The sequence below is a fragment of the Neodiprion pinetum genome, chromosome 2 (assembly GCF_021155775.2).
Source record: "Neodiprion pinetum isolate iyNeoPine1 chromosome 2, iyNeoPine1.2, whole genome shotgun sequence".
NCBI classification, from domain to species: Eukaryota; Metazoa; Arthropoda; class Insecta; order Hymenoptera; family Diprionidae; genus Neodiprion; species Neodiprion pinetum.
Genome location: NC_060233.1, coordinates 7586141 through 7602640, shown reverse-complemented (window position 1 = coordinate 7602640; position 16500 = coordinate 7586141). Strand labels below are relative to the sequence as shown.

The following is a 16500-nucleotide window of genomic DNA, read 5'->3' as shown; positions in this document are numbered from 1 at the left end:
GTTAGCGATCGCCGCGCCACTAACATCGCGTAGGGTGAACCAACGGTTTGATCGCCTTATGGGAGTCCAGGCTAATCCATCTCAATGTTTGTATACTCGTTGCCGTAGTGTGATGTTTTCGGGAGCGTTAACGAGTCGATGATAAGCTCGTATTGAACCACGTATTTCATCATTCCTGTGTTAAATGACAACGTAAGTACACTGTATACGGCACTCTTCGTTTCCAAATATCTCGCGATACCGCTAATGCGGCTAAAATTCACCCCGTTTGTGTAGTAGCAGAATTTAAGCGAGTGAAATTTACTCCGAAGCGGACCGTCCTCACGCCCGACTCGCCAAAACAAATTAACACACTTGGTTTGCCTGAAGAATAATTGTTACTCCAGTCAACTTAATTACACATTTATCTCATCTTATCGTCTCGAGTTCCATATTCTTCGAACACACAACCACCTGGCTGCTCTTCGTGCACGGAACAATTTTAACCCAATCGATCTACCTGGTCTAAATTTATCACCAAACAAGTTTCTAATTATTCGGACATTATTTCACGGCTATGTAGGGTATCACTTCGCACGAGGTACTCGAAATCAAACAACCTACCTTTCCCACTTTCATTCATCACATCTACCGATACGTTGGCCCAATTTTCTACCTTATTTCATGTATATATGTATATATAAATATATGCCTGAACACACACACACACACACACACACATATGTAACTACATACGAAATCCATCGACCTTGAGATATCGTGAATCCAATTTTATTTTATCTCAAAGTTTTCATCTGTGTCTTACGCTCGCACATGGCATGAACTCATTTAACCATCTAGACTACTTTTTACTGCCGAAGCCCTGGTGGAAAATCTTCTTAATATTTAACGCCGTCTACTATGTCTTCCGCTAAATGTGGTAATAAATTTGGAAAATTTACAATTTTTTTACTTGTGTGTGAAAAGTTTGGGACAGCGAGATCAGTAATTTATTTGATCGAAAGTCAATCCTCAGTCTGCCGACTGGTGAATCCATTTGTTAACATTTTATCGATAAGACAATTGACTTATAATTATAACTCCGAATCAAGATATTAGGATATTTTCTTAGCGATCGTTGCATCGTGACAATGATTGAATAAAATGAAGTGGAAATTATTCTTTTCGTAGTTAAGATTCTATAATTTTGAAATTTTTTTTTCACACATCATTGGTTGTTGTCAAAAATTATCCAAACATTGTATCAAATAATCTAAACATACGAACACATGGAACAATTGTGTGCTTAATGCTATTATTAATGATCACGAATATGTTAAAATCTAGTTAAATGTATTCATATTGATCAGGCATGCCAAAGAGCTTCAGAATATCATGAGACTCTCTATGCTTGGGTGAAAATAAATTGGCATGGTCTTTCTGCTCATGTAAAAAATACTTGAAGGAAATCAAACGAACATTTAGATGAATTTTACTGTCTGATACTAGTCCAAAGTATTTTAATTTATCTAATATTTCAGCATGCTAAAGTAGCAAGATGTCTGTACACTACAAGTTCAAGTCTACTTTAGACTATGACACCGTATCATTTGACGGCCTGCACATCTCTGTGGCAGACTTGAAAAAGGCAATCTTTCATCAGAAGCGTATTGGCAAAAATACAGATTTTGACCTGCAGATAACCAATGCCCAAACTAAAGAAGGTAATTATTATTCATTTTGTATGGTTCATATTCTAGTTTAACTGCGTCCATCTGATATCCCGACGAACCAACAAGCAGAATAGAACGTCTAATGTAAAACTATCGACATTGATCGTATTCCTTAAAGATATTGGGACACATGTTTGGGGATTACTTCAGTCAATTAACAGCTAAATTTCATATTCCTTATGAAGGATCTACCAACACCAAATCTTGCTACACGATTAGTACATAATTTTTTTTTTTTTGTTTTACAGATTATACCGATGATAATGCTTTGATAGCAAAGAACACAAGCTTAATCATAGCTAGGGTCCCATTGACCATCCAACAAAAACGTTCTTGGGATCGGAACGAAGGACCAGCCGTTGGCAATTCGAAGGATGAATCAAATTTGGGCAGGTCAGTAGACCTAACGCGGCTCGATGGCTCGGAAGAAGATAAGATTCGTGCAATGATGACTCAATCGACTCAAGATTACGATCCGTCGAAGTAAGTAGAGACAATCCTTGCAATTAACTATAAGTGACAAAAATTCCTAAAAGACTAATTTCACAGATTCGAAAAGCCGGAGAATTTATCCGATTCTCTTTTTTATTATGTCTAGTGTACAGTATCACAGATATTGTGGGTGTTAAACCTTGTATCAACTTTCACAGTTACATGAAAATTCGAGGGGCTAATCAAACCGGTGATGTTCCTCCGAATTACCGCTGCTACAAGTGTCACCAGCCTGGTCATTGGATTAAAAACTGTCCGTTGGGCTCTAATCAAGAACCAATTGAGATTAAAAAGAGTACTGGGATTCCCAGAAGCTTTATGGTTCCTGTAGAGGGTCCGTTGGTACCAGGTGCTATGATGACACCAACGGGACAGTACGCCGTTCCAGCTATTGACCAGTGAGTATCAAAAAGTGTAGGACTTGATGGTCTTCAGAGTGTGACAAGTCTTTCAACATCACAAAACCTCGTTTTTTGCCCTTTAATTTCATTCTGAATGCTCTTTTTTACCTCAGCCAAGCCTATAAAGAAGGAAAGAAAGAACGGCCGCCTTTTTCCCAAGAACCAGAACCTGTCGTAGAAAAATTAGAAATTCCAGAAGACCTGGTATGCACAATATGCAAAGATTTGTTAACAGACGCGGTGATGATACCATGTTGCGGGAATTCTTTCTGCGACGAATGTGAGCATCGACTTGGACTACAGCCTCGATTAAATTGACAAAATTTCTGATCTGTTCAACTGATTTTGTTAATTTTGTTCACACTTCAGGTATTCGAACTTTTCTGCTTGAATCAGAGGAGCATGAGTGTCCCGATTGCAACGAGAAGGATGTATCTCCTGAAACACTGATACCGAACAGATTTCTCAGAAATGCAGTCTCAAATTTCAAAAATGAAACCGGTTATGCCAAAAGACAGTCGTATCGATCAGCTATGCAAAGAGCACAAGCTGTTATACTGGCGGATCAATCTAAAACTGAGAACCAACAGGCCGCCACTTTAACACCTCCTCAAGTTCTGCCATTACAGGCGCAGGAAGTTAGCCAACCGATGGCAGTTGAACCTGTTCCTCAACAGCCTCAATTAGATGCGATTCCTCAAGAATTTGACCTTCATCGTCCGCCACCAGTGATGTCCAGTAAGTGGCATTAACTTTTCTGGTCTTTGGGTAGCTTTGAACAACTTAATTCTATCTAATGTGACTTCCTGTTTTGCAGTTCTTCCCGAGTCTACCTCAGAATCAGACTTGCAGAGTGATTCTGTAACAAAATTGACAACGGACGAAGAGACGGAAGTACCGCCGCCTCCAGGCACTGAACCTCTCCTACCAATACCTGCGATAGGAAGTTCACCAGAGAGGGAGAAGGAACGAAGGGAACCGTCGGTTATCGACAGAGACGATCACCGCGAGGATTACAGAGGAGAAAGGCATTCCAGAGAGCAAAAAAGAAGCTTCAGCAGGGACAGTCATAGCGACAGGTCTGTCAAGTCTTGTCATTCGGATCTTGTATAATATTTCAAATATTTGAACTCACCCAACTTACTCAATCAACATTTCGTAGCTGTCTTATGGCAATTCTAATACTCTCACTATTAACAGGAGTAACGAAAGAGGTCGCAGGATAGAAAATCTACGAACAGTCACCGAACAGAGAATAGTGAACCGGAGGAGATCCTTATCTCCTAGACGCTCACATCGCGGTGACTATCCCCCTCAGTCCGGACCTCCTCCACACGTCCCAAATCATTCTTTACCATCCAAATCATACCAGAGACCACCTCCTGGTGAAAGCCATTATCCACCGCCAATGCAGTATGATCCAGGCATTCGACGATCCACTGAAGACCGACCTGGCACTCCAACGGTCAGTAAAAAGTACATCCTAGTTAGAATGACAATTATACAGATAAGTTTTTTGTGCCAAATGTGGATAATAACTTATCGTCGATGAAGCAGATTCATTTGATATACTTATTTCATATTTATCACAGGTCGACGAACCTCACCTACATCCCCCACCAACCAACACACAACCTCCGCTTCTGCCGTTTCCACCAGGTGAAGATCGCGTTCCTGCTCCAAACTATAATCAACCGCCGCCGAACATGGCTCCTCATAATCCACCACTGTTGCCAGATCCTTACATGGGTCACAGAATGCCGATGTATCAGCATCAACAGGAACCGCATTATGGGCCACCAAGATATGAAAGACCTCCTTATCAGGCCCCTGGTTTCAGGCCTCAGCAGCCACCAAGGGGTTTCACAGGACCAACAAGACCTCTGCGTGGAATGCATCATGGTGAGTTTACTCCTGTATGCACAGCTACTATCAATTTGAGAAAAATTTTGATCTTAGATAGTAATATTTCTCTATAGATCTCTCATAGGTTTTTTTTCGGACTTCAACAACATTTTGCCTTGTTTTTCCAGTTGGATATAGAGGAACCCAGCCACCGCCACCAGGAATGGGAAGAAACATTCACAATGGAAATCAACCTGGGTAATTGAACATTTTTATTTTCATTGCAATTTGACATGTCAAATCTGTTGAGGCCTAAATTATTACGACTTTGGAATGGAAGCTGAGGATTCGATAGAGGTATTAACAATGATTGGCGAAATTTCATTGTTTAATGCTTTACCTTCGATTGCTCACTTACAGTGTGATTGATGATCCGCTTGAAGCTTTCGAAAGAATGCTTCGTGAAAAAGATGAGAGAGACAGAAGATTGGGTAAGCACAGAAGGCGATCGAGAAGTCGTTCTAGAACTCGTTCGTATTCGCGATCGAGGTCCAGATCTTTTGGCAGACGATCACCCTTGCTGTCTAGAATTAGCAGATCTCGAAGTCCTCCGCCTAAAAGACGTTCGTCCAGATCTCCTTTACCGTTAAGAGCGAGAAGCCGTACTCCAAAACGACGATCCAGAAGCCGAAGCTTCACCATCAGCAGGTAGTTAAATATAACGTAGATTAGACTAGCCTAGAGTATAACAACGTGAAATATTTAGACCAATAAAATTGGTTTACTGTTTTATAGATCCAGATCGTATTCGCGAAGCGTATCTCCGCGTGGTTCGTTACCGCGAGATAGAGACAGAGACAGAGATCGAGATAGAGATCGAGATCGGGAAAGAGAGAGGGAGAGGGAGAGAGAACGGGAAAGGGAGAGAGAAAGGGAAAGAGAAAGGGAGCGGGAGAGAGACAGAGAAAGGGATCGTGATCGTGATCCGCCACCGAGATATAGATCCCCAATTAGATCGCCACCGAGGTAAGGATATTCATTGATATTTTTTGTAACTGTTGAAATAATTCTTCAGCAATGGTAGTTATTCTTGAAAACTATTACAGATTTCAAAGAGACCGAGACAGAGATCCACGTCCTAGATCTCGGGAACCACGCGATAGTTATAACAACTACTACAATGATTCGCCTGCGAATGATTATCAGTTCCGGGACAGGGACCGAGAGCCACTGCCAAGGGAAAGACCTCCACCCAGATATCCAGCCAGGAACCCACCCCCTCAACATAATATACCCCCACTGCTGCCGCATCTTGGACCCGGAAGTCATCCACCCCCGCTCATGTCGCTGGGCCCTTCGCCACTGGACAGGAAAGACTATTATGATTCCTACAACAGGTATTTCTGCCTCAATAGTTCTCTAATACAAATACACGTAAAGCTATCATCACAACACGTTCACACAAGTTTAATATTTCAAGTGAACAACGGTATGTGTCTGCACGGTTTACTATTGATGTTTGTTACTCTGGTTTCGTTATTCGGTTGTAACATTTCAAACGACTGTCTAAAATATCGTGTTATACAAATACCGTTGTTACAAAGAAAGACTTAATGAAAAGCGGGTGATACATAGTGGAGTTCAATAAAAGCTGATATTCCAATGATGTATGATATTCTTATATTTTTACTGTGGAAAAGCTAAGAATATCACATATACTGCAGTATGGGTCAATCGACCTCTACTATACAGAAGGGGGGCGAAAACAGAGCAAAAATTGTGTCATACATATTTTGGATGCTAGTTTTTAGATGTGACTGAAACTATTTTTATATGAATGTATGTATCGTAGTAATGTGAACACACTTTTTATCAATATTATCAAACACACTCCCCCATGCACGTCTATAATGTACTATAATTATCAAATTAGTAAAAAGCAAGGGAATCTTACATACATAAGAAGCAATGGTCAAATGTTCATATTTACATGCTGTATGGACGCATAAAGAACATGTGCATCCATATACTAAAGTGGTATATATGAAAGATTTGCTGTACGTATTCGAACCAGCTGTGATATATCCGAAGAGCCGATTCGGTATTCGATATTCTATAAGAAATTTCTATTGTTTCATTCCCAAATCTAGATTTAATTACGTAAATTTCGCTAATATAAATTTCATGTATGACAATATAACTTACTACTGATATTTAAGTTTAAGACCGCGGTACTATAGCAGTGTGGCAATCTCGAATTTGCCCAACTCGTACATATTCAGTCTCGAGTACTAGTCATATAATATGTCTTTGTACACTTATCGATGACGGTGTAGCAACCCTAGATTACGATACACGTTATTTTGTTTTCCTTTTTTTATTACAAATGTTGTGCTTCTATTCATTCTATTGTTTAACAATTCAATCTCCGACCACGAGTATAAAAATATAAATCATTTATCGATCTACATAGTTATAGGTGTTTAATGAAGTCTTTTAAAGTAATCTTAAAGTATTATATAGTCATTAGTTCCCCATTGACTATTACCTAAACTGTGATATCTGTTATGTAGCTTTAAATACAACTTTAATATTTATATGATCAGGTACTTGAAAAGAAAAGTCTATCAATGTCATTAGTTATTCAATATCTATTCAAGATATAATATAATGTAAAAGTATTTATAGCTTTGGTCAGTATTCAGATAATTCGAACCATTGAACTGAAAAAAAAAATTTTCCTATACTTATCTTTCTTCTAACTGCATCCCGTTTATAAAGGTATGGTAGGTCAATCTCTGTGTTTTGTAAGCCAAATTACACATATGTCTGAAATTTGAAAACGCATAAATTTTCCCATCTCACTCGGTAATCAAAAGAATAGGAATATAATTTTTTTTTCTGCTACTACTGTTTCACGGCCGCTTGTTACTATTGGTGCAGTACCTTGTCTCAGATGTTTAATTGATTAGACATAAAAGATGAGAAATTAAACAGACGACTGTAATCTCGAATAAAAAATCGTGTATTGAAAATCTACCAATGCAACGTAAAACTTTCTCATTGTTAAATGTTAATTATATTTACCTCGTAGTGATGGGTTCAAATGACATGGAACCGATGATTTTGCAAGGCATCAGTGTCAAATCAAGATAGCTCATAATTTTTTATACATTTGGACCTAACTGCTTTGTCATCCGATTATTAACAAGTATGTAACCTCTGAATTAATCATAATTAAACAGGGAAACGGAAAAAATGTTAACTTTTACTTAGAATGACAGAAAAATTTATAATAACTGGTAGAGATTGCATAACTCATGTTTTAAATGAAGAGAATAAAATTTTCCATTACATTGGAATATTTTATTATCGAAAAATAGAAAATCTTATATGTTTATATATAAACATGAATAACATGGCCACCAAATTTTGTGGCGAATTAGGAAAACACAAACCATGAACAGTCTGTAATGGGCAATGCAAGTCATTGGCATTTAGTTACATTCGATATATTTTCTTTTTTTTCTAACACACAGGGTAAGACAGGTTGAAGATATACTCATTGCACACTAAGGCAGTGAATCGAATTCACATAAGCAAACCGCTACAACAACTCTTAGATATAAATGTAAAATAGCACCTAGGTGCACTGGTACACAGTCAATTTATTTACTTGTAGAGGAATATCTCATGCTTAAATCCAATTCTTCCATTATTCCGTATGTGCCGAATAAAACGCACGTTAATCATAAGCTTATAAACCTTCGTTTTTTCAACAAGTTATCTTAAAGATCGATCCTTGTCAACATGAATTCTGAATTACAAAGGATAATTGTGCACATGTATAAATTATTTATAGGTGTATACATATCAGATAAACCAATGTTTCATTTTTAGTACTTCAAGTGTACTGAAAAAATTTGACTAGGGTCTTGATTCACTGTTTTGCTAATATAATTATTCTCAGTACTGAAATAGATACTTTATTAGGTCGTAAACTCTTCTTCTGGTATATCAAGACTTGAGCAAATAATATTATTATTGACGAATCACTGGGTTTGTCAAATCTTGAGTATTCATCCAGAACGGACCAATAGAAAGTAAAGTTTGATTTGTGTCACCACATTAGTATCCACATGTTGGATGTATGTATATTAAATAATACACATAGATGAACTATTATCAGTTTTCTATTTTGCTAAATGTTGGTTATGGTAATGTATGTTATGTTACGAATGGATTTATTCACTAGATACGCGGTACATTATTAATACAATACTTTCAAAAAAATGTTATTTAGTATCACTAAGTATTGTGATTTAAATGTCACAAAGTATATCTCCACTAGTTTTAAAACCACGCAATCATTAGTAGCAAGTGAAAAATGTTCTAAACTGTTACTGGCATTCTCGTTACAGCTGATAGTAATTAAATATTGTATAAATTAAATAGATTTGTTTGACAAAATTCGGAACTACTTTTGTAAAACCTATTTTCTACAACTACTTCGAATACAATTCACTGCTTTTGAAGATTCTTCTAGATATACAAACTGCAAGCTGCTGTATTCAACAAATTGTAATCAACAGAGGAAATGCAGCATTTGTAGATTGATCTCGTCGAAAAGAATTAGATAACTACATTTTTTATTCAAAAAAACTGAATTAAACTAAATTACGATTCGTTTGAAATGGTGAAAGCCTTGACGAACCTTTATAAACCATATTAAATACCATTAGTTCAATTATTATATGAATTTTTCACATGCTACAGATGTTGAATTAGTTCACAATCATACGCAAACATTGTGCTTCTCATATTTTGTTTAGACATTTATATATGTAATATTGATTTATTTATTATGACTATTATCTAAGGGAGTTTCTTGGAAGAGTCTCGCATCTTTTCTGTTCCTTTATTTATTCCTGTTTAATTAATTTTTTTCTTTTTCCGTAACGAATTACGATATATTAAAACTGAAACTGTAAACTGGTGTTTGTAAAAAAATAAAATGAAAGAATTTACCCGGAATGAAAAAAGTGAATGAAGAAAGAAGGTCGCAAGAGATTTTGATCATCACGAAACCAGCCTGGATTACGGGTCCTGTCCAGCAGCCAACATGTCGGCATGGTTTCTGATTCAGGTGAATTCAGGGCCTAATCAATATTTGTAACAAAAGATTTTATTTTTACAGATGTACATATCAGACACATGTGTATGTTTATCAATTAAATTTGAATGCATGAATTGCCATTTATTGTGTATTCGGTAGGTAATTATTTAATTAAGATTCTCAGTGATTTTATTCCTTCATTCGATCGATGTGTTAGTACAATTGAAGAAAGTACATGCCTGAATTTTTCCCATAAGAAATAGTTTTTCTTGTTTAGCTTAAAAAAACTTCTTACCTACTCCGTACTTGATACGGTACTCCTGACCAGTAAAAAAACATCAAAGTGTTACAAATATTGATTTCGTATTACTATGGTACTAATTATTATTTTCAGCAAAACGGTTAAAAGCAACTGGCACCGTCAACACAAGGTCTAAGGTTTTTATAACTAATTCAGCCTTCTAGGTTTTTATTATGCCTTTCAATTTCGAAAATGAAACTTGAGAGATTTGGGCATACACAGTTGTTAATTCTTTACCACCAAACCGAGCTTGTGTTGAAAATATCCATAAAAATGTTACAATATTTCATATTGTGTAGTTCATATTCAACAATGGTTTCATTTTCGATAATATGAAATGTTAGTATAAAAAAAGCAGTGTTATTGTAAGATATATAATTATTTAAAGGTTGCTGTCCAGAAAGCTTCTCTTCGCCATACTTTACGACAACCAATTTCCTAACGATCAAATAATAAGTTGGTTTCACATTCAAAACGAATGAAAGTAATGTGTAAGATATTACTGGTGTTGAAACCGGTTGCATTTCACATTGATTGTGTAACTTTGCGTATAAATTTCAAATTATTTCCGAACGTTTTGCAATAAATTGATTTACTCTAATTTTCATATAATACTCTTGTCTGCTATCCGATCCCTATTATTCAGATCCAAATTAGAACCAATATTTTGAAAATTTTGGTCATTGCTAGTTTCTGATTGACCCAAAGTAATTTGGATGTGGGGGAAAAAATAAAAACCAGTAATTTAGGCCATTGAATTTTCTTTATCTTTTACCTAATGCATAATTATTTGTTACCAGGTACGCAGGCCCTCCACCGCAACGCTTTGCTAGTCCTAATCGTGAACCGCCACCAAAGAGATTCGACGATGTCGCACCGCCAGGAACCGAGGGTTATTATGACCTGCCACCACCCGGTGTTGACCACCTCGAGAGACCAGTGAAAGAAGATCGTGATAGATTGCGCATATCACGGGAGCGCGAAGAACGTGAGCGTGACCATGCGTCCAAAGATCTAGACTTGGAGGACAGGGACAGATTGCCGATTAGAGATGACAGGTAAATTATAATATTAGAAATTGATTAATAAGAAAGTTGAATCCAAAACTGGTGGCGATATATACTCATTATGCTGGATCTGTGTTATTCTGTTACAGAATTCGAGAGCGTGACGATCGTATAAGAGATAGAGAGGACAGAGATAGAAGAGGGTTAGAAAGGGAAAGAGAAGAGAGAGAAAAGATTGTCCCGCCACCTCCGAGAGATCGAGAGGAGAGAGGAATAAGAGAGAAGGATGAACGAGACAGAAGAGAAAGAGAACGGGAGAGGGACCGTGAGGAGAGACACCCACAAAGAGATCGCAGGGAGGAAGAAAGAGTAGTTGAGAAACGAGATTACGATAAAGACCGGTAATTTGATTTGTCACTATTGAATTAATCAGTATGTCTAAAAACGATGGGACGGTTGCATCGTTTTATAATCCTCGCAGTGTTTTATACGTATGAATTTCTGTTTACAGATATCGAGAAGATAGAGATCGTTACAGAGGAGATGATAAAAATCGAGGACGAGATAGAGACAAACGTGATCGTGATTACGATCCAGATCGTGAACGTCACGAACGTTACGAGAGGCATTCGGTTGACAGAAAACGAACACGCAAGAGCCAGAGTCCAATTAGACCAAAGTCGAGGAACGAGGCTAAGGATCAAACGCCAGAAAAGGTAAAGAGGAAAGAAAAAGACCACGATGATAAAGTGGATGAGAAGAAGAAAGAAAAGAAGATAAAGGATAAGAAGAAGAAAAAGGACACTGATGATAAAGAGAAGAAGAAGAAGAAGAAAAAAGAGAGAGAGAAAGATAAAGAGAAAAAAGCAGCATTGAAAGAAGCGGCTAAAGATGAAACTCTGTTGAAAGTCAACGAAACTGAGGTCCCGCGTATCGAAGAACCAATCCATGTGGCGGAAGAGATTAAACCTGAGCCATTAGAAGTGGAAAAAATTGTGCCAGAAAAGATTTGCGAAGAAGCTCCTATACCTATAGTGACCGAAGAATTTGAAAAGAAATCTTTGGCCATAAATCCTGAGCCACCAGAATTGAAGGAAAGTACACCCGAATGCTCAGAGGAGCCAGAATTCGGCGCGAATCCTCCAAATCCAAATTTCAAACCCATTCCCGAATTGAAAGCTGAAACTGAACCAGTGGATTCGTTGTATGGCGGACTGGACGATACAGAAATAAAAACATTGATTACAGAAGATTATTCTCTAGCGCTTGAGCAACAGAGTAAAGAAGAACAGGAGGAACGAGTTGAAAATGTCGAGAAATCGCCTAAAAAAGACGAATTCCTTGCACCTGTTCCTGAGTTATCTAAATGGGAAAGAGATGAGACAGCTGAAAAATCAGACAGCGTCCCTGAATCGCCACAAGAAAAGGTAAATACCGATGAACCCAAATCGACCAAGGTTGTAACATCAGAGGTACTGAAGCGTGCTGAGAATGCAATATTCCAAAAAGCTATCAATGCTATTAGACCTATAGAGATAAAGAAAATAAGCGAAAGTCGTAAAATATTGTATCAGAATCCTGAGCCAAAGATTTTGGACCCTGAGCCACCACGAAAAAGTGTAAACGTTACTATAAATGTTGGAAGGAATGAAAGAAATGTTGAAATCGCTGAGCCGTTGAAAAAAGCAAAGTTGGATCGCTCCAAGTTCAAACCCGTTCCTGAATCTCATTCGCCAACAAGGTTATCGGCGAAGGAGAGACTCGGCGATAAAATTGAAGATGATAAAGAAAGAAAAGTCATTCCTGTCAAAGGATTCCTAGATCGACACGAATCTAAGACCGAAAGTACATCCAGAAGCAGATCACCTAGATCAGGCAGAGAAAGGAGGATTTCTCCATTGATGGAAAGGCGCATCGAGCCACCACTGACCGTCTCAAACCCAGAGCGTAAAGTCTTTTTGGATGAGAGAAAGAGGGATAGAGATAGAACCGACCGTCCAAGGGATAGAAATGAATCTAGAAGTGAACGTCACGAATCGAGGTCAGATAGAAATGAATCGAGAGGGGATCGAGAATCTAGAACAGACCGCGGGGACATTAGAATGAACAGAAATGAGACTAGAAGTGAGGCTAGAAACGAATCTAGAAATGAGAGAAATGAACGCGAGAGAGAGCGAGATAGGAAAACTCGCACCCCTCCGATAGCTTACAAACGAGATGATCCAATGAAGATGAGTTTTGCAAAGCGCAAAGAGGACGAAGAAGATAAAAAGAAGGATAAGAAAGTCAAGGAAGACAGAAAACGTAAAAAAGAACATAGAAGTAGAAGCAAATCCAAGGATCGCAAGAAACGCAAGGAAAAGAAACACAAAAAAGATAAAGAAAAGTCTTTGGAGAAGAAATCGAAGCACAAAGATGAGTCAATCATTAAAGAAAAGTCACAAGCAATTGCAGTAAAACCGGTGTTCGAAAATTCAACTTTATTGCCCACGGAAGTAAAGAAGCAGAGAAAAAATCCAAGACTCGTCTCAGATCGGAAGCGCAGTGTTTTAGATGAGGCCAGTTTTGAACCTGACTATTCGGCTACAGATTCTGAATCTGATGGTGAGGAGACCAAGTCAACTCATGTTACCGTGAAAAAAATTAAACCAGACGTTACTGAGCCGCAAAAGGAGTCAGAAATTAAACTAGTGAAAAAACGTGTTCGTTCAACGAGTACTGAAGACGATACAAGTACAACTGAAACTTCATCATCGGATTCTGACAGTTCAGATGACTCCCCTAAAAGGAAGAAGAGGAAGCGTAAGAAGCATAAAAAACGTAAGTCGGCTAAAAAAGAAAGCACAACCGAGTCTGATACAAACTCAGATTCGTCAGATTCCAGTTCGGAGGAAGATAAACACAGGAAAAAATCAAAGAAATCGAAAAGTAAAAACAAACCTTCTAAGAAGAAGAAGAAATCAAAACACAAATGACGGCGCTAAACGTGCAAAGAGAACATTTTGGGTAAGCTTAACACGGATATTGCAAACATGAAACACTGTCATAATACAAATTAATGCTATGGCAAAAACTTTTTAATTGACTTATTATATTTATTTTATATTATACTGTTTTGAGGATATCAAAACTGTCAATGTCTAATCATATTTATCTTTACGCAACAGTGTTTGACGATAGTTGAATTAAGGTTTACAAAAGAATAACTGCTAATTAAAAGAAATTTCGACTCGATCAATATGCTGTCATTCAAATTATAATAGTAATATTATTTTAAGTCTTGTCATACATTTCTTGCAAGTGTGCCAGAATATTACTTAGCACTTCATTATTCATTGCTGTGTCCACGTGTAAAATGCAATGTTTGTAATTACGTGTTACAAAATTTTCATTTTTGTTTCCGCGGCTATTTTACAGTAATACCAGAACATTCATTATTATTTGAAATGATGTACAGTGTAGCAATCCTAGCTCATAATAATCGATAGTATCTTGAAAAATAAGATTTCAGCAACTGCAGGAATAAGAATAGCATTATATTATACTTTCGTAATATGTACTTTCAATATGTAGTTGTAAACTAAAAGAAAATAAATGAATAAAAAAATAAAAGTTGAAAAAGTGAATTCTATTGTACTCGTAAGTAAGACTTCCCGATCTTGCATAACTACACTTGTTTAAATAGTTGAAAGATAAGGAGGTAATCCTAAAATACTACATCAATTGCCATGCGATTGGGAAATACCACTTTTATTATAAAATGATTATAAATACACAATAAGAAAATATAGCACGGTTTCATATCTCAAGTAAATTCAAAAGGTCTCAAGTATTCTTGAGAGTCTTAAAGGTCTCCACAAGACTAATCAGCAAAGGTGAACTCTTCGTCTTCTCGTTCTCCTTTACTCCCAAATCTTGTGCTAAGAAAGTCCGCTCTATCGGCTGCTTTGGGAGCTGACATTCTGTAACATTAGAGTAAAAATAATTCTCAAATTAGATTTTTCTTTCAAGTTTTAGTAGCGTGGATAAAGAGCAGTGGTTGCGATTTATTTTCCAAATATCAAAACATGCATAAATTTACCTGCCATCAATACCGTCGAAGTGTACTTATAGCCAATCCAATCCAGGTATTCGCGAATTAATTCATTAAGGACCAAAATATCGTGCGGAGGATGCGGACGGGTGGATTTTTGATTTTTGCTTGACCCATCCAGAAGCTTCATTACTTCTGTGCGCATTTCTGCCTTCATGCTTCCCAGCTTGCCGTCAGCCTCCAGAGAATCTCTCACAGCTAGAAAAAAAAATAATATTTAATGACATAGAAGTAGTGTAGCGTCAGTGGAAGAATGCCAGGAGCTATGATAGTATGGAGACATATTCGTTAGACTTATAATACTTTGATATAGAAATAAATTTTTTCGTGTTTCACCATTGATCAAGTCCTTTTCTGTTGCCATTATCAAAGAGCGTTCGCAGCGTCAATCGATTCGGAGTGAATATGACCGCGGAGCTGTCAAACGGTAAAACAAATGACAGGTGGTCATGTAGAAGGTTACAATAAAGGGGAACATTCATCTCAATTTTAATTTATAAAATCGTTTTCAGCATGTTGATCTGATTTCCGACTTCGGCAGGTGACGCTGAATAACTGAAAAAAATTGATTGTCATTTCAAAAATAAAATATTCTGAAAGTATATGGTAAGTTATCGTATATCGAATGATGATGCTTTTCATTCGAAATCGTCGTCGCGTAGAAACGGCGGACACACACGACGATTTCCGAGGGCTGCCATCTGGCGAAGCGAACTAGGGAGAAAAGAGCGAGTTGAGGCTGGATGTTCACCTTATTTTCGCGGGCGTCAAATTGACGAGGCAAAATGTCGCAGGCCCAAACCCACGTGGCTAGGTCAGTGGATCTCAATTATATATTTATTCGAGGAATTTAGAAATGTAGAATTGTTAATGAGAAGTGTGAAACAATGGAGGAAATGAAGAAGCGAGATGAAGTAGCCGATGATTTTCCGGACTGCGCGCAATCGATTCCTCTCGAAAAATTACGTCGATATAGTGCATCAAAGAATTGATTAGAGTATTTTTCAAAATCGGCCAAATTTCGACTGTATTATTCCTTTGTTTGCGATTTACCGAGCTCGGAAATTCTTCGTCTCAGAATCGTTTTGCGGGACTCTTTTTCCAATAATTGGACCCTCGGGATTTACTAAATACATCTTCGGTCAACGAATTTTATTCGCCTGGAAGTCGCCAGAAAATTTCAATTGACGCCTGACGCCGTGTGCAACGGCAATTTTTTGATAATATAGCCGCGTTCTGGACAGCCCGCATGGCGTTTCCGACCGGTTGTAACTTGGTCCGAGCGCAGCGCGGCGTCAATCGGTTCCGAGCAGACGTAGTGAAACCACGTAAGCCGTAAGTCGAGAATTCAGATCTCCGTGTGCAGGCTTTGTATTCGGAACATGGCCATCCACCGATACCTTATGGTTTAAAAAAATAGCTGTGTAACGTGATTCGATTAGCGAATTCCCACGAAACATATTGTGAATAATATATAAGTGGCATGCAGCGTTTGGCCCGTGAGAGAACCAAGTTTCTGAAATAGAAACAGCC

General features: G+C 37.7%; 2 protein-coding genes across 2 annotated transcripts; one reads left to right on the top strand and one right to left on the bottom strand.

Annotated features, from left to right (window-relative positions):
• Window positions 1–82: 82 nt before the first annotated feature.
• LOC124211519 (something that sticks like glue) lies at window positions 83–14453 on the top strand. Its single transcript, XM_046610654.2, has 16 exons — window positions 83–192; window positions 1521–1703; window positions 1961–2195; window positions 2363–2602; window positions 2719–2885; window positions 2975–3343; window positions 3423–3684; window positions 3806–4070; window positions 4198–4507; window positions 4639–4708; window positions 4871–5158; window positions 5246–5476; window positions 5557–5847; window positions 10668–10925; window positions 11024–11275; window positions 11386–14453. Exons 2-16 carry the CDS (start codon window positions 1538–1540, stop codon window positions 13847–13849), a joined length of 5868 nt encoding a protein of 1955 aa, XP_046466610.1. The 5' UTR covers window positions 83–192; window positions 1521–1537; the 3' UTR covers window positions 13850–14453.
• Window positions 14454–14597: 144 nt separating this feature from the next.
• Window positions 14598–15667, bottom strand: LOC124211126 (centrosomal protein 20). The gene is made up of 3 exons (XM_046609890.2): window positions 15304–15667; window positions 14956–15165; window positions 14598–14836 (listed from the first exon to the last, which is right to left on the bottom strand). Exons 1-3 carry the CDS (start codon window positions 15329–15331, stop codon window positions 14700–14702), a joined length of 375 nt encoding a protein of 124 aa, XP_046465846.1. The 5' UTR covers window positions 15332–15667; the 3' UTR covers window positions 14598–14699.
• Between the last annotated feature and the right edge of the window lie 833 nt (window positions 15668–16500).